General features: G+C 39.7%; 1 protein-coding gene across 1 annotated transcript; it reads left to right on the top strand.

Moving 5' to 3' along the window:
* The first annotated feature begins 852 nt into the window (after positions 1-852).
* On the top strand, positions 853-23,226 carry mtus2b (microtubule associated tumor suppressor candidate 2b). Its single transcript, XM_053320182.1, has 15 exons — positions 853-2,682; positions 4,076-4,268; positions 4,997-5,203; positions 9,626-9,772; positions 11,605-11,727; positions 12,419-12,517; positions 13,475-13,671; positions 20,107-20,173; positions 20,700-20,914; positions 21,185-21,290; positions 21,379-21,452; positions 21,574-21,672; positions 21,808-21,927; positions 22,079-22,179; positions 23,019-23,226. Exons 1-15 carry the CDS (start codon positions 853-855, stop codon positions 23,224-23,226), a joined length of 3,786 nt encoding a protein of 1,261 aa, XP_053176157.1.
* Positions 23,227-24,684: the final 1,458 nt, after the last annotated feature.

Below are 24,684 nucleotides of genomic sequence, written 5' to 3'. Positions count from 1 at the left end.
GCTAGGGGGGCTTTTTTGTACCTGGGTGGGTCAGGCAGCATTAGTTCTATTTGCTACAGAACAGAGTTACAGAACCCGTTGTTAGGTTTTGTTTGCATGTTAAGCAACCACACATGCAAGCATCTGAAACTGAATCAGACATTCTGTCACACAAATGTGAGAATACATGTCACAGTTTTCCCAGTGACCTGAGGGATAGAGTGTATTGTTTCACTTGCTAATTATAGGACTTAGTTATATGTTCTAAAATACACTTCAGATCAGGAAGAAGCCAGTTTCCTTTTTAAAAAAAAACATTTTAACTTTTGCACATTTTTTAAAGAACAAATCATTTGGAAAAGTAGGGCCCTGCCACAGCAGTGCTGTTCATTTGACAATAGTTAATTCAGGATTCTGAAATAAAAGATGAATATAGTCAGGCAATGCTCCAGGGTTTGTCTGGGTCTAAGGTGCTGTGATGTGGATGTCACTGCTGAGTGCTGAAGCCTGAAAAATGATTATCAATTCAAAGCAATGGACTAAAGTGAAGTGATTATTTTGTCAGATTTTACAAGAGCTCAGTATCAATACTTTCTTCTGAAGTCGTCTGCCATTTTCTTAATCTTTTTATTTGTTATCTTTTGCTTTTGTACAGGATAAGGAACCCTGGTTCTATGAAGATCCATCTTCTAAATTAGACATGATATTCAACATTTGGATCACTGATATACTGGAAAGAAATGTGAAAATCAGTCATATGCTCCAGCTGCATGCTAAGACTCTTTGATGGGAAGACTTTTTGGTAACTGATGTCATGGATGAATGATTTTTTAAGTGCTCTTGATGGCAGTGTAAACTCAGAGCTGTTCCCAAATGTCTGAGCCCTTGGGACAGGAGGAGTTAAGGAATAATAACCAGCAGGATGGAGAGCTGGCTGAGGGTTATGGTGATGGTGACGCCAATGCCAACGATATCAGGACAGAGGATGGCAGGAGGACAGGTGATACCAGCACTCTGTCCGCACTGACAACTGAAACAGTAGACCAAGACAAGGTCATCATCTGGGGTATGGACTCCCAATGCGACGACCCCGAGCTGGCTGAGTTCGAGATGTTGGAGTGTCAGGAACTAGAGGCGTACCTGGTGGACGATGGAGAGGATTTTGTTGGGCTTGCAGAGCGTGAGAAACTTCAAGATCAGCCATCCTCATACAGCAAAGCCACAGTAAAACAGGCAACCGATAAAAAGAGCAAGGAAGAGCGCAAGTCTATTACACATGGTAACAGTGAACAGGAATCTGAGAGTAAAGAAGTGTCCAGGACTGAGTTAAGCTCTGAAACGGATGCCTTTGTGTCCTGTCTGTCCACCATTTCAAGCATGGCAACAGCTATGGACACTGCTGGCAGGACACAAACAACCGACTCATGGCACATTGCCTCTGGTCCATACTCAACCATCTCAGAAGACCTGACACTGGCTTCCCAGACTTGCAACATTATTTCTGAGAGAGAAAAGTCATCTCAAAGAGTTGAACACCATTCCCTCCTCTCTGGAAAAAGCACAATACATCCGAAAAATGTGGATATGAATTTGAATTCCTCAGTTCACTCAGAGGATGTCATATCAGAAGCACAAGTGAGCAATGGAGTTGTTCAACGTAAAGGTCACATTGAAGATGTCAATGATGAGCACAATAAGAACAATAACCAGATAAATAAAGCAGGGAATATTGTTTCATTAGTGGGAGGGTGTGATAGAAAAAGAAGCACTGAACATAAGGCTTTACCTGTTGCAGAAGAAAGTAACACTAAAATGGATAAAAGCACACAAGCTGATGATGCCCCCGTTATGAACTACAGCCCATCCAAAACTGTTACAAAGGGGACTCAGTCATCAATTGAATCCAAAGCCATAAAGAAACAAGGATCATTTGATAACACATTGAAGAAACAAAACTCTTTTGACAAGAGTTTTAAAAAACAGCCTTCATTTGAGAATACTTTAAAGAAGCAGCTCTCTTTTGATAACAGCTTAAAAAAGCAGGGCTCTTTTGAGAACACCAGCTCTTCAAGTCTAGAGAGGAGGAAGCCATGGGGAAGCCCTAGTCGACCAGCAACTCCTTCCTCTCCCAGAACTACCTCCTGTTCGCCCAAGAGACGACCCCCTGGTTCTCCAGCCAAGGTACAGGGTGTCAGGGCATTGAGCTTGGAGCGCAGCAGCTCCCCTCAGAGATTTTTAAGTCAATCGATCAAACCACCAGGTAAGACAAATTTGAGCAGCGGCATCCCAAAACCTGTCATGACTCAGCAGAGGGAGCCTGAAGCCAGGAAGTCTTCTCCTCCCCAGAAACCCAAAAATGTCCGACCAAAAATCATCACCTACGTTCGGAAGAATCCTCAAGCAAAATCACAAACTACAGATGCCCCTCTTGAAGCCTCTACACACACACTAAGACCATCTTCTTACTGCAACCCACCAGCTCATAAAGATCCGAAGGCTGGTCCTCAACCCAAAGCCACACCAGTGCTATCTTCCTCCAATCTGCTGTTTGACAAATATCGGCAGGAGATGCATAGGTCTGGACATTATCCTCCAGGCATGGCTGTGACAGGGTTGAAGCCTCCAAGCAGTGCTGGCTCTCATAATCTGAGTTGGAAATCAGACAGCTCACATGAGGAGGTGACTGAGAAATATCATCAGGAGGTAAGAAAATGTTCTTTTTATTCTTTTAACAGAGCTGCATGTCATTATTAGTTTAATCTTTACTTACTAATATATAGCTCTTTTCTAATCTTTTTGACTAACCTGCTCATCAGGAGAGAGCTAACATTCAGTCACACATTCACACACCATTGGCACATTGGCACATAGGCATGTGGGTTGGAGGAGCCAGGAATCAAACGGCCAATCTTTTGATTGATGGATGACCACTCTGCCTCCTGAGCCACAGCTATCCAAATTTTTTTTTTTTTTTTCAAAAGTAACCAAAAAACAGGTGTCCTTATGAACACTAAAACAGATTTTCACAGATGTTCTCACTGTAATCATTCCTCCTGTTCATACTGGCTATTTAAAAATTGCCTACAAATGTGTGTTACAAACCGGCTCAGAGTCCACAACAAAAATGGGAAGCACACATGACAAACGATCTAAAATCATTTTTTATTACAAACTTAAATTAAAAAGAAAATAATGTTAGTGAGTTACATCATTCATGAATGCAGCGTGTGGATGAGTGAAATGTGTGGTGTGCGCAAACAAAACCAAAACCAAAAGTCTAACCCATCTGGCTGGTGGAGGCCTGGAAGGAAGAGAAGAGCAAAGGATTTACAAAGCCACCAGCTAAATAGGCTGAGGTCCAAACTACACAGGTGTAGGTAGTGTGCCTGGTGTCCTCTCTAGTCCCGCCCACTCGCTCCTGAGCCAGGAAGCCCAAGCAAGAGGGACATCATACCCTTCCCCTTAAAAGCTTCCAGGTTTACCATCCAACCGACCAATCAAAAAACAAAAACACCAAAACTGATTAGACATGTAAACCATTCTACATGTAAGTAGAATGGTCACTTAGCATTAAATGAAACCAGTCAACGCAGTCATTTTGTGCAAAAATTGATTTAATAATTTATCTGAAGCTTATATGAGGCTTCAGGCAGCAGTCTGAGTTAGTTAGTTCATATAAATTGGATATCTGATACATTTACAGTATTTTTAGCATCAAATTCCCTCTTTGTGTGTCCTGACACGTCACAGAGGCAACTCACCGAAAACTTAACAACAACAATGTACAGTATGTGCATCTAAACAGTAATACTAGCAATGCAACTTCTCATTGCCAAATGAAGCTGAGGTCAGTTTACTTTTGCTTTACTTTTATCCACATGTGAGATTTGTTGCAGAAACAGTCACTTCTCTGAGACTGCTGGGACAAATCTGTGGGTGAGATGGGATGCTCCTTGCTGTTGCCACTGAATTTTTTCTAGCTTTAATTTAACACATTTTTATTCCATCTCAAAACTATATTATTCCATTTTATTGCCAACAGAAGAAATGTTTGTTGTGTCGGTGGTTGACCAATCAACTGAATGTCTCTCAACAGCATGTTTCCCAAGACAGAGGTGGTGTATACCGCTCCCCAAGAACACTTAGGCCTCAGCTGGGGTTGGGGGCGGTCACCAGGCAGCCTGTAGCGAAGACAAGAGTTCAGCAGACAGGTCAAAGATCAGCACCAGGCCCTAACCATCCTGCTCAGGCAGCTGGAGTGTCCACTCAAGGTTACCAGGACCCAACAGGTGAGATGGCTATCAGAACAGGTTAAAAGAGAAATTGTAGTGGTAGGGCAACACTCTGTGCACTTCAAATAAGAGAACACAAAAGCTAATTTTACTAACATTGTTTACATCTAAAAAAAAAAGAAAAAAAAAGACATCTCTCTGCGTACTTTTCTCTTCTGTGCACATCCTGTTGTTGTGGAGCTGCAGAAAACTTATCCTTCAGCTTTCTGCATGATGTGTCAAAGTTTTTTTTTTCTGTCATGCTTATGGATGAGGCTTAGCTTGTGGCACCTAAACTCTTTGATGTGCAATGTATTTGATAGCAGTGTAACTCACATACAGCTTGCCATTGTATATTTTTTACCTGCTCACTGCATAAATCACAGTCTAGTCAGCTTTTTTTTACTCCCACAGCAAATGTAACACCTACTGTTCTTTGCATATTCCTTTTCAAGATATCTAGTGCTACCATTTATATCACAAAACAAAGTCATATCAGGTTTTAGTTTCTCATTGCTATTAACAGGAGTCACTAACTATGCAGTTACAGTTTGAATGAAACTATGATCCTGAACTTATTTCTGGTCAGAACTTGCAGGGACTTAAACTGAGTCAATGAACTGAACTGAAATTGTTACTCTTCTGAGTTGACTTAAAGCATTCTGGTGTTTTTTAGGTGATAATCATCACTGAAACAGATTGTCAGGTCATACCATAATATTGCATGTTTTCCCATCTACCTCTAGGAGAGCAAAGGAGGTCAGGTCCAGAGGCCTCCCCCAAGAGCCTCCTGGCCAAACCAGGCCAGTCTGGTCTCCGTCCTCCAGGCTTCTCCGCCCTGCCAGCTGCCCGTCTGGCTGCCTTCGGCTTCGTCCGGAGCTCGAGTGTCTCGTCTGTGTCCAGCAACCAGTCTAACGAAAGCAGTCACAGTGATCCTTGCCGACCCTCTCAGCGTGAGTAACGCTCTGTGTACCTCAACTTAACTTTGACAGACTAAAGAGATTCCCAGACATCAGGCAGATATGGTTCAATCTGATTAAAAGGATATTCCACGTTCATACTTTATCACAGCTACATCTCCTTATTAGTTCACTAGCAGAAGTGGCTACTCCTACTATCCTCGGTTACTATAGTAACTGTTACTCGCTTCCATTAATTCTTTCATTCATTTATCACAAGCCAGCGCCAGAAACCGCTGCACCACAGAACCTTTGATGAAAAAATCTTAAAAGGCACTCTCCTCTCCTCCCTCTGCTGTCTCTCTTCAGCCTGCATACTGCATCATTTTATCTGGATCAGATCTGGGGCTCAGTCTGACACCACCTGTAGCCTTCATTTAGAGACATCAATGATGTATGTAAAACTCAGTCAACAAACTGGTTATCTTTGGATGTAATAGAGATGGAGATATAATACAAATGGTTGAGCTGGGATGTTAAGACTTAACTCATCAAATAAATGATTGAAGAGAAAGCAGTCATTGAATATATGCAGTGTATGTTGAAGGCATCCATTGTCTGACAAATCCTTAGAGATCCAATAAATTAAAAAAAATGTTTTCCCCTCCTGTGTTATGACATTTATCACAGAAAGAGGGATAATTTCAAACAGCAATCACTCTTTGTTTAAATAAAATGTATTTAAACCATCCAAAATATGTACTCATAGCTGCTTTGTAATATTGAATGCTTGGACCGATCCGTTTGCATTAAAAGCACAAGTGTCTCTGTGGCATCTGTAATGACTGTGCTGATTGGCAGACATGATGATGAGTTAATGCTGTCCTCTGCTCGAGTGTCACTACATTTGTTTCAGTAGACAGCTGAGAAGCTACTGACTGCTGACTCTCCCTGCTCACCACTTTTTTGTCTTACATTGACCTGCTGGGTTCAGACACCACCTCAAACTGCTGGTGCTGGTGCAGACAGCGTCCTCAAACAGCTGTTGTCTTGTTCAGGGTGCGCCCCCAAGCCTCAGCCTCAGTAACTGCTTCACATGTCTGCAGCAGTCTCCTCTTTCCTATTTATAATCTCTGAAATGTAAAAAAAAAAAAAAGGTGCCGGCAGCTATAGTATGTGTCAAGGGTGTGGTATGACTGCATAATTTGCCTCTTTTTCCTGCCTGTGGATCCCCTCCTCAAACTTAAACTGCATTCAGCAGAAAAAGGCTCAGATGTACACTTTACTGGGTTATTTTGTACCATTTTTAACACTCATTCTTCAAAAAACAGCCACAGCTCAAGAAGATAATCTCCAGTCATGTAAGTGTGGCCTACCCTGTCTTTTACTGGCATTGTTGTCTTTGTTTGTCAGCTTCTCTGTGGATCTGTTGTTCCATTATCAAGAATGTGTAAGCCAATTTCAAATTTGCTATATTCTTTTCAGTAAAAAGAAAAAAAATAATGTAATTTGTTGTGCTGCAGTGAATAGATGGGTGTCTACCAGATAGTAAATCACTTGGGAGTAGCTCAAACAGCATATACATGACTGGCAGCTTGCATGGCAATGTTTCCCTTCAGGCTGTTGGCTCAGTCGGTGCTGATCTATTAGTATGCCTCTGTGTGCCTCAAATGCAGCCACATTCACTGGGGATGTGCTCCAGCAAAACATTGTGACTGGGCGTGAGTAGATCCTGTTGAGTGTAGCTGATGCTATGATGAATTTTTCTGTCTAATTAACTTGGTGGCAGCCTTTTATGAGCACACAGTATGCTCATGTTTCTTTTTTTGCTGTATGCTACTTGGCTGGCTAGAATCATGAGTCCTGTGTGCTTGGAAATATAGTTTATCAGTTGCACGCAGAGTAGAGTTGTAGTCACAGTAGATGAAACACAATAAATAACTGTGACATAGTATTGAATATTATATGAATATTATACAGTAGGCTTCTGTTTCAGTCTTTGCCTGCTTGAGTGTGTAAATCAATCCTGCCCCTGTCATAATAATAATGATAACAATAATAATAATGATAATAGACCGAAGTAAAGGTAATAAGTTCATATACTGTATAAATAAGTAAGATCATGATAAAAGAAACAAGCTTATATAAAGCCTGTGAACTGAAGTCAAAGAAATAACCACATATAAAAGAGATGCATAAGAAATCATCTCATATAAAGCTGATAAGATGCCAATTTTTCTTTTTTAACTCTGAAATATGAAACAGATAAATGTGCAAAATGCATGAAAGTGAATATGAAATACAAAAAATATGGTGGTATTGTGGTGAATGCTGGCTTGACAATTTTGTCTTCCCATATTGCTTTCTCCAATTCCATCATTCCCTTACTGCCACTCTGTAGTTTAAAGTTTAAGTCATAAAAAAAAACATTATTCCTATGAAATCTCGTCTGAATTTGTATACAGTATCAGTCAATTCAGTTTGCACATACTACCCCATTCATTGAAATGAGAAAGTGTGTCCAGACTTGACTGGTACTGTATTTCAAAGACTTTAATCATCAAGGCAAATAAATTAATTGAAAAATGCACATACATAAAGGGAGATTGTTGAGAAATGGACGATATGAGAACTGTACATTCAGTAGATGTGATAAGGATACACTTTATTGCAAGTAAAAAATAAAAGGATTAGTATGTAAGCAGAGTCAAGTCGTTCTTGTCTCTTGCTAGTGTAACACTGATGCCAGCAGGCCGATAGCTAGAGAAGGATTTGTACTGTACATGCAGGCTGGAAACAAGCATTTACCACTATGAGTCAGCCTCCAGCCGTCTCACTCAGCCAATACGATTCGTGGCTCAGCCTTCATTTGGAAAAAAAATGGAGGCTGCTGACTCTCTCAGGTAAATTAATTCGAGTTGCCACTGGAGGTTTCACACAGGCCCTGAGCATTTTGCCATCAGAAGTGATTTTGAGTTTGTGGTAATACACCGTCAAAGAGCATTTGAAACTACTGTAAGCGTCAACATTAAAGCAAAAATCTTTGAAGTGTCTTTTTTGCTCTTCATGCATTAATTCCATTAGATAAAAAATGTGATTTTATCAGGTGCCTAAAAAAGTGTCCTGTATACTGCAGTACCGTTAAGAATGTGATGCCACATTATATATTTCAGCTCTGTGTTTTATCTGTGATTTCAGGCTTCTTAAACAATCTCCTGACTTATCCAGATACTGTAGACTGGCAGTGTGTTACTTTAATTCAAGGGCACAAGCATGCTGTTCTTTCCTCTGGCAGAGTGCTGAGTTACCTATAGTTACAGCATGTGTCAGCACTATCATTGATTGAGGAACTGAATATTTCATGATAAGTGATTGGAGGTATCGGGTTAGGAACTCTTCACTTGAAAAAAAAAATCAATAATGTTTATGTTAATGGGCAATTTTGCATTTTTGAAAGTAGCTGGTATAGAGATCAACAGGAAACAGGGACAGAGAGAGAGGGGAATGACATGGGCGGTAACCACTAGGCTACCAAAGCACTCCAGCAACTCTTCACTTTTAAGGAAACCCATATACTGGATAGTCTAATAAACTGATGAAAGCCTTTCCTGTTTTTATGGAAGCAATGTTTGTTCTCGGTGATGTTTCTCCATTCGATGGCTTGTTGCTATGGCCTCAGTTTGTCTATGAATCAAAGCCTTTCATTTCTTTAGAGAGCTAGAGGCGTAATAACAGCTGTTATGAATAATTAAAAGGTGTTCAGCATTCTGCTTTTTGCTAGTACTGGTGAATGTCTGCAGTTAAGAAAAACTACTCTCCTAGGAAAGGCAGTGATATTCTGATACTTGATCCTAAAAATACAAAAGAAAGACACAATGTAAACCTCACTGACCTACTGTACCAAAGATCATGTTCCATTTTCAAACCAACTATCAGCATTCGAAACCAAAAACTTGAGTCGTACTGGATGTACCACGGGTCAACAAGGGAACCATGGCAAATGATGAAAAATGGGAACAATGCATGGAGCAGAGCATGTGGACCTGTTGGGAAACTGCAAGTAACCCCATTGAGAGAGGGGATTATATGCAGAGGTTGTGGGATATATGGATGCTTTGAAACCCACCGTGATGAAGAAATAATTGTGTGTTGACAACAGAAGAAATGCAACAAACTCTATGGCCCGTAGAGAGAGGGATGAGTTTTTTATTTTATATATAAGCCAAAATTTCAGTTTCAGTTTCTCTATTAAACACCTACTAAAATGATAATCAACACTTACACTATACAGTATATCATTACGTCTTACTCATGCCTGCTACTATAGGTTGCTCTTTCCTGCTCAGCTTCAGGTTGTGAGACAGTCAGGGTGGGTTGTGTTTATATGTATAGATGCACACACAAAAACTGATGAGAACTGATGAAGCCACTGTCACTGACTTCACTTTTGTGTTCTTTGACATCCTTCCCACTCAGATCCCAGCAGCGGCAGCGATGACACACCTCTCCACAAAGCTACAGTGGCCCCCAGTGAATCTTCCTACGGTCAGAACCGGCCTCAACCTCCCAACGCCCCCAGCCTCCAGCGACGCTCTCTGCCGCCGGCGCACAGCTCCCCCCTCAGTAAGTCCCTGCAGCACTCAACCAGTGGAAACAGTGCTCTATTTTTGGTGACATGTGTATGTGATGTTGGTGCTGTCTCATGGAACAGCATACTGTACTGTAGCTGTTTCCACACCTCCCCACCGAAGGTCACTCACTGTCTGGTGATCAGACGACCCCTGAGATTGGACGTGTGAGTGTGTGCTGGCAGGGCATCAGATGGTGGTGGCAGGTGGAATGCAAGAATGTAAAAGCAGACTGCCGTCAGCACTGACAACTCACTGACAACTGAATTCACATGGTGGTATTCATTCCACAGAAGGTGTCTGCAAACTTTAAAAATATGATTAACAGAAACTTCTGTTTTGAAATTGATCTTTTACTTTATTAAGGTTACTGAATTGCATAATGGAGCAGGAAGATAGAATAGACATAACTGGACATGTATTCTGTGTATAACTCGCAAGCAGTTTAATTGAAATTGGGCAATTTATGTGTTTTAGTGCTTAGGTCTGGACATGATTGTACATGTCAGATGTTCAAGCTAATATAAAATGTATGTTAAAAAAGGCTCTGTTGACATCTTGGCTTTCTTGCTGGGAAAAAGAAATTAAAATGTAAATTACAGTTCCAGACAAAAGTTTCCACACCTTCCCATTCACTTGAATGAGAAAGTATAACCAAATTTCAACAAACTGAAAAAGCCACTTTAAAGTTGCTTGTACAACCTGTTTGTTCAAGGCAAAGGTAAAAACTCCAATTCCCATTACAGACATTACTTAACATTTCATCCACAAGGTTTTTGTCAGAGCATTATGCCCTTTTTATTTGTGTATGTAAATGCAAAAATTATGGTCATCAGTGTTACACTGAGTTGTCTTCATGAGGTGCCATAAAATGAATTGACCTATTAGCACATCTGTGTCTTGTCCCATCCTGCACATGTTTATTAAAATAAGTGTATTTATGTACAATATAAAGAGCTTGATTATTACCTGATAAGTAGCTCGAAAGGCAAAGTCCTTGGTGGTGCTGGCATACAGTACCTCACGATGAGTGAAATCACAAACTTGAGTCGTACCGCCTTGACGTGTCAGGTGTTGGGGAACCTCATGACAAATGGGAACAAGGCTTAAATGGTCGAGAACAGAGAAAATGAACTTGTTAGAATTAACCCCAGTGAGAGGAGTTACATTCAGAGGTTGTGGGTTATATGGTTGCATCAAAACCAAACTGTGTGACAACAACCACAAACGACAACTGCAGATTGATGAACTACAACAAACATGCTATGGCAAGGGAGAGTTTCTTTCAGTTTCTCTATTAAAACGATTATCAACACTTAAAGTATATCAGTCTTACCAATGCCTGCTACTATAGGTTAGTCATGCCTGCTCAGTTTCATTTAATGAGAAAGTCAGGGTGGGTTGTGTTTTTTTAAACATGGCTCTTAACATGTTTATACTGTACAGGTAGATGCACAAAATTTAAAAACTTCTACTACTTCTTTAACAAGATGAAACTGAGGCTGAGCTGTGGCTATAGTGTCTTTAGTCACAGGCAATTTCTATAAAGAAATTCCTATATAAAGCTGTGTGCTTGAGTGTGTCCTCTGAAAGGCCCTTAACAGCCATTGCTCATCTCATTTTTCCTTTCGGGGATTTACATCTGAAGAATAGAAATTCAAAATTAAAGATTATTTGGCCAAAACTGAGACCCTCTGTAATGTAACCTACATATTGCCTAGTATTGCATCACAGTGGTGATACAGTGCAATGTATTCTCTCTCTGCTGATGTAGGCGTCTTTATTGTTAGTTAGTGCACCTTAGTGCCGATGTTGGCATCTTTGCAGAGTGTGGTGTTTCAGTACCATCTCGTGGTCACAGAGTGTATTACTGCAAGAGGCTGCTCTTCATGCCAGAGAATCTGTGTGAAATGGAGCAGCGACTCCAGCTAGTGGTCACTATACCACACTGTATCTTATTTGATCTTTTTCTCACTTGTAGTTATACACCAAGAATTCTCAACCTTGTTGGTTTGTAAATAGATGAAAGGAAACAAAGTCTGCTTGCAGTCCCTCTGCACACATTGATTATCTTGTTTTATAATTTTTTATATTTATATTATATTTATTTTTTAAATAGCTGAAGTAGTTCCCAAGGGAAAAAAATCTAAGAAGTATAAAACATATCAGGTTGTTTTGTGTGTGTGTTTTGTTTTTTTCATGACACAGTTACCATCTCGCATCCCCTCAAACTTCCAGGAGGTTTTCACAAAGCATGCTGGGTTTCAGAATTAAACACTTACAATTAGCAGTAGTAATCTAATGAACTTGAAGTACTCTTTTGTGTAAGTTATTAACAGTAGTGGTAGTATTCAGATCTTCTAAGTAAAAGTAGTGATGCCATAGTGTAAAATTACACTATTACAAATACAAGTACAGAAGGACTATCAGCTAAATGTGTTTTTCTCTAAAGGGCAGAGCAGTAGAAGTATTGTAGTAATAGAAGTAAAAGTAGTGTAAAATGGGGGAAAGTACCTAAATGTACTTACAGTAGCTACTTCCCTCCACTGATTTTACATAATAGCCTACTGATGAAGGTTTTGTTTGCTCTTCCACTGTTTGTATAAAAAAAAGTAAAATACTTCTTTACTACACTACACAGCTTCTCGGAGAGAGGTGCAGAAGGACCCAGAGACTGCGCTGCCACCAAAGTCCTCCCCTAAAAGGTTTGCAGTGGTTTCGCCCAAGCCTCAGTCCCCTGGTGAGACCTTACATATCACATCATTGTGTATGTGTGTGTGTGTGTGTGTGTGTGTGTGTGTGTGTGTGCGCTGTACATGTGACACTATACACATTGATCTTATATTGTGTTTTTGTGTTTATTTCTGATGTGATATAAAAGTGTGGGATGCAACATTTTCAGCATGTACTGTACCTTTAAAAGGCACAGTTATTCCCTCTCTGCCTTCTTTTGCACTACATTCACAAGACCGATGGCAGCCTGCTGTTGTCATAGCGACAGGCTACAGTAGCTGCAATGCTAGGTTGGCTCCTCCAGAAGTAATCCTGCTGAGTTAGATTGCCAACACAAGTCAGCATTTGGTCCTTTATTCAGACCAGGCAGACAGAGTAACAGCTGGCAGAGCTCCAGTGCAGGAGAAGTGCACACATAGCACACCCATACTGGGAAAGCTGGAGTGTTTTGAGGTGAAAGAGGACATAACAGGCGATTGACCTGAACAGTGAGCAGGCTTGAGTAATAGTAAATTGAAAAGCCCATTAGTCCATGTGGGAGGATGTGAACCACTAATCTGAGGGAGTAAACCAATCTATAAAATTATGTACAGTGTTTTACTGTTTGGACTGCAGCTAATCATTCTTGTCATAATCGATTAAGCTGTTGATTTTTTTTTTTTCGAATAATTGTTTGATCAAAAAAAAATTACAAAAGTAGTTCAATATTAAACACTAGCAGATGTTTCCAAGCCACAGGAGACATTTCATGACCGCTGTTTAGTCAGAACAATCCAAACCCAAATCCATGAAATTTGCACTCATATATAATAGAAAAGCAGCATTTTGTTGATGTACTACCAGTGTCCTTGTCTCATTAGAAAATAATTGATTATTGTACATGTGATTTCATCAACTCTCTTATAATTGAGAATTTTTCACTAGGCCTCTGTTTTGTTAAACCATCTGTTCTCTTTTCCTGCAGTTCGTGGACGGACAGCAGCAGTCCATGGTGCTGGTCGACCTGACAGGGTCCAGGAGTTGGACCAGGCTCTGATCAAGCAGCTGCGAGAGCGCTGTGAGCAGCAGGACCTGCAGCTACAGAGCCTCCAGGCCCAATTAAAAAAGGCCTCCCTGTGCCTGGACGTTTTCACCATCACCACCCAGCACTTCTGTCACAAGGTAAATAGACTAAATGGACTGTACTTATATAGTGCCCTTCTAGTCTTTGTGACCACTCAAAGTGCTTTACATTACATGTCATTCACCCATTCACACACATTCATACACTGATGGCTACCACGCAGGGTGCCAACCTGCTCATCAGGGGGAATTTAACCATTCATACAATTTGGGGTTAAGTGTCTTGTCCAAGGACACATCGACATGTGGACCTGAGGAGACGGGAATCGAACCTCCAATCTTCCAATTGGAGGACCGCTCTACCTCCTGAGCCACAGCTAGGCTACAGCATAGGACTAACAAGCTAGAAAACTTGACCTGGCCTCCACTTTAAGAGCAAGATAAAAGCTTAATTTAATGTGCTGTATCTTTGCTTTAGACCTTCTTCTCATCTTCCCTTTATAGAAGAAACGGAATTAATACATTTATTAGACTTCATGGATGTATGCAGTTCAACGCATTAGGGTGTAAAATACTGACATAACCCTAACTTTGTTCATTAATGTTCATAGGGAGGGATGGATTGACTAGCTTAAAGGATCACTGTGTAAGATTCTGTGGTATCTATTTGCAGAAATTGAATACATTTAGGTAAGTATAAAAATAATAAAATTATTTAGTATTCTTTAATTAGTATATAATCACCTGAAATTAAGGATCATTGTGTTTTTGTTACTTTAGAATGAATCCTTTATAATTACATAGGGAGTGGATTAGGGGGTGGGGGAAATTTCCAATTCTTAGATGCATCGAGATTTGAACATGGACGAACCCGAATCGTTTCACACAAGTCCAAATTTCCATTATTTAAATCTGTTAAATAAAGTAATACAGACGGTTCTAAAATGCGGAATGTCGCTGAGACACTATGGGGAGCGCGCCAGGAGTGGACATGCTGAACAAAGAAAACAAACAAGGCTGACCGCAGCTACCCACCCCACTGTGAAATCCGACTAGCTCCTTCTAATTTAAAAGCAGACGTGTGGAAACACATTGACTTCTAAAATGTCGACGGCGGAAGCGAACTGGACAAGAGCCACGTTATATGTAAGCTGTGTCGTGCTAAAATAAAATACTGTAGCAACCCTGCAGTAATGTTCTTTTATAATGTTAAATGTTCTGAGTTAATTAAATGTTTGAGATTGAATGAGTAGGTAGAGGCCGGAGTGCGAGTGTGATGGGGACGAGGGCTGTGTGAGTGCACATGCTTGTGTATGTATGAGCAAGCTGGAGGAGAGCGCAGCAGTAGACAGTTGGAGTTGGAGTTGCAGCTAAGTCCTTGTTTGTTAGTTGTTTTGGTGTGGTTACGGCCAACAGTAACCTGTACTGTTTCAGTAATAAAGTTGTTTGCCGAATAACTGCGTCGTCTTTTCCACACATCCTGGCTGGCGGACGCTACAATACTTTGGCAACACAACAAACATGAGAGTTACCTTTGATCCTTTACAACAAAGTTGTAACTTTCCAGTTTGCATGCATTTCCATTAGTTTCATAAAATATAATGGAAATGAACTCTTTTTATCTTATTACAAGTTTTTTTTAAATTGCAAGTGATGAATGCTTAATCAGTGAGACAAAAAGAAATATGAAAAGTGCATCAATATACATAAATTAAAGATGCATCAATAATTGTTTTATAATTGAATCGTAGCCCCTGAATCATAATCGTAATTGAATCGTGAGGTACCCAAAGATTCCCACACCTAGAGTGGATCCTCTTCCTCGGAGGCTACCATGTTGCACCACCATGTTTCCACAGTAGGCCAGACTGGCACAATGGCATTTTTGTGAGTTTCATGGCCACTATGGGTTCTTCTACACACTTGGAAGGGGTGGGTGAAGGCAAGGAGTATTCAATTGGTGGCAATCTGCAACCTCACCACTAGATGGCACTGTATCCTACACACTGGTCCTTTAAGCAGGTTTCATGCCAAACAGAAACACTGACTGAAGTTGATAAATAAATACAAGTACATAAAATGTTGCCTTGAAAATGATTGCGAAAGTATTCTGGTAAACAGGCCAAAACATGGTCATTTAGTCTCATGCAAATACACAAAAGCTTAAAAGTGTGCATCATGGTTAATATGGTGAATAATTCATTTTTCAGGCATCTTTCAAGAGTAGAGAGGTACACATGGCTTCAGCATGCAACTACAAACTTTGATGCTTCCACTTGAACAAGTGACACCTGTAGCACCTTGCTTTTGTTGTTAGTATTACTTTGTTCACAAAGCCAATCACTTGCTTTAAAACAGTTGCTGTTGTGGCTTTTTGAATGTGTCATGGATGACTCTGTTGTTGCAGGCAAACAAGGGTTTTACTTCTAGAGGTTTTGCAAGTAGCATGGAAACAATTTGTTTGCATGATGGCCCTTTATACATTCAGGTGTATGTGGACATGCACAAGACTGATGTGGGGCTGAAAGGTTGACTCAATAAGATGTAAAGTTGAGTAACACATTATTCTCCTGTTGTGTAAGGAAATCCCTGTAACTGCCAAAGTCAAAATCAAACATATTATTTCTTATTCATTTTGTGTTCTGCATCTCAAACCTAGATGAAGTACTTTATTTTTGTTGTCCTTTCCTCCTGGTCCTCTGCTTGTCTTTCATCCATCTCCCAGCCCCACCCACATGTTCTGCTCAACAGTGGGATATGATTAATGAGATTAGAGCTGCCTGCCTCGGCCTGGCTGTGCTTTTACTTTGACTGATTGTCAGACTAGCGCAGAATACCCAGGTCTGACTCATGGAGTACCTTGAAATATACTGAATGCATCGGAAATATATCAGCATGTAAGAACCGGAGGGACAGGGTGCCCGTTGGAAAACATTAATTCAATTAGATTTTTGATTCGGCAGTGTTTTATTACATGATCTTGATAGGCAGCCTTAAATGTTTGTTTGTTTCCTGTCCAGTTTTGATGGAATATAGTCAATTATTGTCAATTATTCATTATTGTTAAATATATTTTATTTGTGATGTCATATACTCCAACAGGTCTCTATAGGCTCATATCTCTCTTAGAATACCTCCTTCCATCCTGTAATCCCGCACCACTATTTCGTTAATTTCTGGACTGTTTTAAGGACTGTACAAGCAGTCACAATATATGTTTATGAAGCTTAAATTGTAATCAGTTGTATTGAAGTCAAAGTGAAAGGACCAATATTCTACTGAATAAGAGCCATCAGATTTGAGGTGTTTTATACATATCTTGATTGAGCATATCGACTTTTTTCGAGAGCTTCCATATATACAAATATATTATTTGAACATTATTGCCTCAGTCAGAACTATGAAGAATTCATGAATTTCTATTAAGTGTGTGTGTGTGTGTGTGTGTGTGTTCTGTATGTATTGAAATTCTTGCATGTAGCTATTTTTTCCCTGAGCTGAGTAACAGAGAAGATAATTGGCCACTTATTGATTATCTCCCTCCCCCATCTTCTCCTGCTGCACTCTTTTTGTTTTTTTCTCAAAGATGTAAAAGACCGTACGTGTGTATGTGTATGTGTGGGTGTTTGTGTGTGTGTGTGTGTGTGTGTCTGTTGCTCCCTTTTATGCATGTGAATGTGATACAGGGCGTATTGGCTGGGGTTTAAGGGGTGGGCAGGCAGGCAGAGCTGGGCTGGGCTGGGCTGACAGTCTTTGTTCCAGCAGGGATAAATGCCGGTCGAAAACCAGGAAACGAGGTGAGGCTTCGGTCTTCCAATCTCTCCTCCCCCCTCTTTCCTCCTCCGCCTGTCTCCCTCCTCCTCTTTCTCTCTTTCTGTATCTTTCTGGCATTTGCATCTGTAACTGCTGCCTCCCTAGCCGGCTCAGGGATGCTGCTGTCTGCTAGCATAGTATGGGCCATTGCTGCTGTGGGCATTTCCTCCCTCTGCACTGTCTGGACCAAACGGTAAAGCTAGTATCTTCTGCAGACAGTAGGCTTGTTTTAGCATCAAGGATTTCTTTATCTATGTGTGGTTGTGCGCATGTGTGTGTTTGGTATATGTGTGTGTGTGGGGGGGGGGGGGGTTCTGAGGGTTTCTGTCTATATGAGCTTTATATTCACTTGTTTCCTAGTGACGGAGCCAGTGAAGAGAGTGTAAAGCTGTGCATGAATATGCTGAGTCAAAGCAGGCTTGTCTGTCGCACTGTCCCTCTTTTTATTCTTTTACAGTTTGCAGCAATATTACATAACACACTATTGCTGCTATACTATATTCTAACCTTTTTTCCTGTTATAGTAGGGCATATTGTGTCTTGCTGATTATGATCAGGATGCATTATCCCCTTGTTTACCTAATGTTGCTGTGTTTCTCATCTGCGAGAAATCACGTTTGGATTTCATACTGCTGTTACAGAGTCTGGTTCTCTGCAGCACAAAAAGTTGAAATATAAAAACAGATGCACATTTGAAGCTTTTTATGGTTCTTCTCACATTGGACTGATTGCATGGGTGCTGATTTTGGAGAGGTTAATTAACTCATTATATCCTTGAGAATGACCAGTATTGTTATAAAAAGACACTTTTCCAGAAGTTAAAATTGATGGTGCTGTTTGATTGTTAGAGAATTCATCAACAACATCATGTTTGATAATTTGTGATTTATAGTATGGAGAATGCCAAACATTATATAGTTCCTACTTTTCAGATATTAGGATTTTCTGCTTTTCTCTGTTTATTTCAGTTTAATTATAATATCTTTTGCTTTAGGACTTTCAGTCAAGCAATTTGAAGATTTTACTCCATCGTTCTGGTTGCTTGTGATGGTCATTTTTCACTATTTTCTGCCATGTCTACAGACAGGATTAAGAGATGAATTACAAAAATGACAAGTGGAATTACTTACTAAAAATGGATTATGTTGCCTTGGTGAGGGATGAACATCAGATGAGAAAATTGAGATGGATGTCACATTCTGGAACTCCCCAGAGACTCCCATGGACCTCTGGGCAGGACTGGGGGAATGGTGGGTAGGAGCAGAGGTGGAGCTTAGGACTATGAAATGAAAAAAAAAAAGCTGCTGACCATCCTCCAACCCTCATGTGATCACTGCAATCTCACACTGATGATTGTATGTTCCAAGCACAACCTGGTCAGGACGATGACATCATTACTGCTGAGACATACCGTGCACTATGTCATACATATTTTACCTACTGCTCTCAGACTCTCTTTGTTCCGCGTGAGCTTGATGAGCTTTGCTTGATCTTGAAGCAACAGTGTGTGTAACCACCTTACTGCATGGTCATTTAACTGAACTGTGTGCAATGCTGCCTCTGTGAGTAAGATGAGCTTTGAGAGTGCCACATCATGATGAGTCCCCAGAGGATACTAGAGAAGCCTTTAAGCTGTGACTGGTGGCTTTTTCATTGTAAAATGTTAACTTTTTTGTTGACTATTGCAGGATGAAGTGAAGAATCTAGCTTACTTCTCTGGCCTGTAATGAACTAGGTGATGTACTGACACAAAAATATAGTACCACACAAAAAATGGTTCCTATTTCTTTTTTCTGAAATGCACATAAATGTAAAAAATTAAATTAACTACCATTCATTGTGAGCTGCTTTATCTACTGTGATTTGTGAGCACTGCTGCAAAGTGAAACATACTACAGCTGTGGCTTCTGACCTTCTCTCCAGGAAATTGTGGCAAATTATAACATAGGGCTTTTATTGCTTGTGTTGTGCTTGCTATGTTTGTCATTGAATCATGGGCTCAGACAATATCATGTCAATTCAAGCATAGGATTTGCTGTATAAAGTGCTGGTGTTTAGTTTATTAATTGTACAGTGTGTGGTTGTTGTTGGTTTGTGGTTACAGCTAATTGGTTGTCTTGCTGTTACCATATAAGGAATTAACACTTTTACAAAACATAAGCATAGTCAGAATTTAAGATTGTCACTGTGTGTGTGGGAAAAACCCTAAGATATCTAGCAGGAATATCATTTTGCACATGTACCTGCAATATTCTAGGTTCAAATTACTTTCTGATTTAAGCCTTCCTTTTTCTGCTTGAATTAAAAGATGCCATAAAATCTTATCTTTAAAGTGCAGCACAACAGCTCAGTGTTAAGCAGTGTCACATTAAAGTATCCCTCATTGATATAAATCAGGTGAACAAAAAACAGCTCTCAGTATAACACAACATTCTACCGCACTTCTAACTACATTTTAAAGGAGGATTAAACATCTTTAAAACAGCTTCAATTAAAAAGTGGAGTGAGTTTTAACACTTTAACACTACAAAATAGCTCCTTTTTAATATTGTGATGTTCATATCATATAACTTTGTTGTACTCTTCACCAGCTTCACTAGATTTGTGGCAGAACTGTCACATTAATTTGACTTTAATGCTTTGAGTTATATTGTTGCTGTTTGTAAGAAATCCATTTTTACTGTTCAAAGATGTTCACAGCTGTATGTGTTTGCATTTCAGAGTGAGAGTGCCATTGTCAAAGAGAGGGAACTGTCCCTAGAGCTCACCAGAATCAGGGATGAAGTGGGTAAGTGGGATACAGTCTGACAGATATGGCACCACAGGGTGGAGTGCAGTGAGTCACTCTTACCTCACAGCGTATCATGTATAATACAGAGCTATATATGAATAAGTGTCCCCTGGGAGTACACTCTACTAATGGAGGTCTGGATTAAGTGCAATATTGAACACCATATACCAGATATTGTAATAACGCTGCCCTGTTGTCATTGTTTCATTTAGAAATCCCTGCCTCCATTTTACCATAAAAGCCTCCATGTTTGCTTTTTCATAATTATAATAGCTTTTCAAATAAAATAAAAATATATATTCAAACAAAATAAACATATGAAGGTACACACTAGTTCCAAATATGTGAGTTGTGTTGTCTCACACAACAAATAACATCCAGACATTAAAACACAAGTACTGACAATGATAAGAAACATTAAATTAACTTTGGTATATCCTCTTAAGGCAAAGTTGTTTCTTTTAGTCAATGACCCAAATCTTGGATCTAGTGAATGAGACTTCAGTTCTTCATTGTGTTCCAGCTTTCAGTGTTGCACACTGGGAGCAACTGCAGCAGGAGAAGGAGGAACTGGAACAGCGTTTTGAGGCTGAGCTGCAAGGATTGCGCGCTCAGCAGCAAAGAGAGCTGGGAGCGCTGGAGGAGCGGCTGAAGGCACAGCATATGGCTGAGTGCAAGAGCCTGAAGGCCCAGCAATACGCAGAACTACAGGATCTACGGGTCAAACAGCAGGAGCAGGTACTGTATGTCATTTTCATCCACTGAGAAGTTAGGATGTTTTGGCACTGCTGTTGCTGGGTGTAAAACTTCCACTGAAATCCTACATTATCCTCACATACTCTAAATACCCTCTATATATACAGTTTCAGCTACTAGCAGCTTAAGAGCAAATACATAACTTCCGCTATGAGTTCTACTGTAGAAACTTTGGGTGTACAGTCAACTCATGGAAGAAAATACAATCATAATACATTTTTCTAACTGTTCATTGTCTCCATGTTGGTCCAGGTTGAGGAGATGTTTGAGAACCATGAGGAGTCCTTGATGGAGATCGAGACGGCACACAATGACACACTGATCACTCTGCAGGAGGAGCATGCCAGGACTGTGAAAAGTATGAATCATTAAAATGCCTCTCCTTTACTGACACATTTTTCTGCAGCTTGAAATAATTATAATGTTTTTTTTTTATCTTGCATCAGATCTGAAGATGGCCCATGAGCAGCAGAGGAAATCTCTGGAGGAGGAGTTTGGAAAGATCAGATTGTCACTGCAGGTTAATGGTTCTTCCTCCCTTATGATTTATGTTTTCTAAAGATATACAATATAATACATTGTGTGGTCAGTGACAGTAACTAACTAACTAATTATGGTCTTATTGTCTGCTGGCTGACCAGGATCAGGTGGACACGCTGACATTTCAGAACCACAGCCTTCGAGACCGAGCAAAGCGCTTTGAAGAAGCTCTACGAAAGAGCACAGACGAACAGATAGTGGTAACTGCTGCATGATACAGTACAGAGAAATATGATGGCAGTGGAAATGGCAGGAAAAATCTATTGTTTGCTTGCATTGTTTATTTGCTCTAAAGATTGACGGTAGTTTTCACTGATGTTGTCTGTTGTTTACAGGATGCTTTGGCACCATATCAACACATTGAGGAGGACCTGAAGAGTCTGAAAGAAGTTCTGGAGATGAAAAATCAACAAATCCATCAACAGGAACTGAAGATTACAGAACTGGAGAAAATAGTAAGCTTAAAATTTTTGATTTTGTTTTAGCAACAAAGGAAACCTTTAGATATGCTTTGTTGTATGTGAAGTTGCCATTTTTTGTTAGTTATAGACTCATTCATCATTTGAAGAATTTAATGTTGTGCACATTTTCCTCTTTGTTTTTGAGCAGGCTGAAAAGAATGTGTACCTGGAGGAAAGAGTGCAGGTGTTGCAGCAGCAGAATGAGGACCTGAAAGCTCGAATAGACAAGAACTTAGCTGTGTCCAGGTCAGATTTTTTTGAATGCATACTGATGCAGATTTAAAATCCAGTTCAAACCAGTGAGATTAAATGAATTTAAACTCATAATATTGATAAAAGAGATACTATAATAAAAGAAATAGAAAATAAACAGAAGGAAAAATCTGTGTTATTGTTGAAGCATTGTTATATCTTGTTATTAAAATATGTAAATACTTTTGTAATGTATCCAATAATGTCATTGGTAATTGTATTTTTCTTTTAACTCTGATATTGATGTGACTTTACAGTTTGAAATATAACTCTAGTTTGCCTCACTAAAGCATGACTCTCTGACTACTTACAATGACATCATGGGAAAAAATGGAGATTCATGCTTCTCACAAGAAAACAATTATTGCAGCATACCTTCAATTTGAAAATTCAAAAATTGGTGCGCTGTAAATCCTGAAATATAAAAAAATATATATTTGAAATGCATTTCAAGTGTTATATCAAGTGTTCTAACATTTTCCATAATGACTTTTTATAACCCAAAGAGAATGGGTTATACTGTATTTTCAGGTAGAGAGAACCGTATAGAGAGTAAGAGTTGAGGACGAGTGTAAACATATCGAATACAATATATCTTGTGGAAGTATGCATTTGATTATACATAAAGTATAATAATATACATCTGCATATACTTTTTGTCCACTTTTTGCTCATTACCTTCTGGGGTTTCATTATTGAACAAACCTACATCTACCCAAACACATCTCTGGTAAATCTACAGCTGAAATATAAAGTTAAATAGTAAAGATTTGCAGCTGGAAATCTGACTAGTACATGGTATTCATGTTTTAATTTTTGCATGTCCCTATTAGGCAACTCTCTGAGGAGAATGCCAACTTGCAAGTAAACGTGGAGAAGGAGAGCAACGAGAAGAAACGGCTGAGCCGCACCAATGAGGAACTGCTGTGGCGTCTTCAGACAGGCGAGCTGAGCCCTCGCATGTCCCCCAGCTCCTCCCCCATCCATCGACCCTCCTCTGGACCAGGCTCACCTGCCCGCCCACACTCCTACCATCAATGACATTCTCAGTGGAAGCTCTTGTATCAAACGCTTTCTTTTATCTGGCATCGGATGCCCTGATTAATTTTTTTAACTCTTTGTTGAATGTTCCTCTCCGTTTAAAGTGTAGGACTTTACACAGTGTAGATGGAATGACTCACATTAGTTTTACTCATAGGAAATGGCGTAAGCCCATGTGATGCATTTCCAAAGCCAAACCGCAGGAATTTTAATGTCTGACCTAAAGAATTGTATTAAGTGTCACATCTCTTGTTGTTCAAAGGGAATTCTCTGCTGTCCACTTTTTTCTATTCTACATGAAAACCCCTCAAAACACTGCAGTAGATGAAAGACCTGGTCATTCTAGACTCCAGAGAGCAGGATCAGACTCACGGTGCCTCATTTCCATGTTTTTGCCTCCATCTGCATCTCCACTTTCTCATCCAGCGCTCAAGATGATGGATGTACAAGACATAGCAAGCATCAAAAGTGCAACCACAACACAAGAAGCGCCTTTGCCGTCCATTCTCTTCCACCAGCAACGTCTGTCCAGGCACAGGAAATACTTTGAGTAAAATCACAAAGTACTAATTGAAATAGTTCATATATCTGGAGTGTATGAATGACTACCTAGCCATTTAACCTCAATCATCAACCCTACTTTCTCTGTCAACAGCTAGGTATTAGCGTCGACCCGAAATGTATGATTGCAACAACATAACTCATAAATCTGTTGAACTGCCAACAAGGTATTATTATAATATTGATTTTCATTTGTAAAAACTGTACATTTATTGCTCTCTTTAAAGCATGTTCTGTCTTCCGGTGACAATTAACTTTATTTTAAGATTACCATCAGTGTGATGATGTGGAGCAGAATGGTGAACGGGCAACACGACTTACCTCCTATGTCCAATGAATCAGAGCAGGATCTATTGAAAACAATATAAATAATAGATCAATACATAATTACACATTTCACACAGAAACTTATCTCATGTTTTTCATGTGAGATGGTGCCCTTCAAGAAACAATTTCTATTTCCCACAAAATAAGCATGCAGGATCTGTAGGAACCACCAAAGAAGAAATCATGAAACACAACAGTCCACCTAGCTGTCATGTCTGGTGTGTGTTGCTGCAAAATCAGCCATGAATGGTGCATACACTGCAGTTCTTGTCAAAAGGTTTTAACCTGTACACGTTTCAATCTGACATCTGTTTCATTACCACTTTTTTTTTTAATGCATCGCTCTTGCAGCCTGGCATTGTTGCTGTTTTCTGAATAATTGATTAACTGAGTAGTTTTCTGTGTAGCTTGAATTTCACCAGAGGAAAAAAAACATGAGCAAATGTAATGAAAAACACTATTATGACTTCCAAACTTTTTGTTTGTACACCAAATTGACTTCACAAAATTTCTTCACAAAAAAATAATTGTGAAAAAAATTGAAAATCTGCAAGCTCTTACCTCATTTCT

The sequence above is a fragment of the Scomber japonicus genome, chromosome 6, assembly GCF_027409825.1.
Source record: "Scomber japonicus isolate fScoJap1 chromosome 6, fScoJap1.pri, whole genome shotgun sequence".
NCBI lineage: Eukaryota > Metazoa > Chordata > Actinopteri > Scombriformes > Scombridae > Scomber > Scomber japonicus.
Note: the sequence above shows the minus strand (reverse complement) of the source record. Positions and strands in the feature narration are given on the sequence as shown.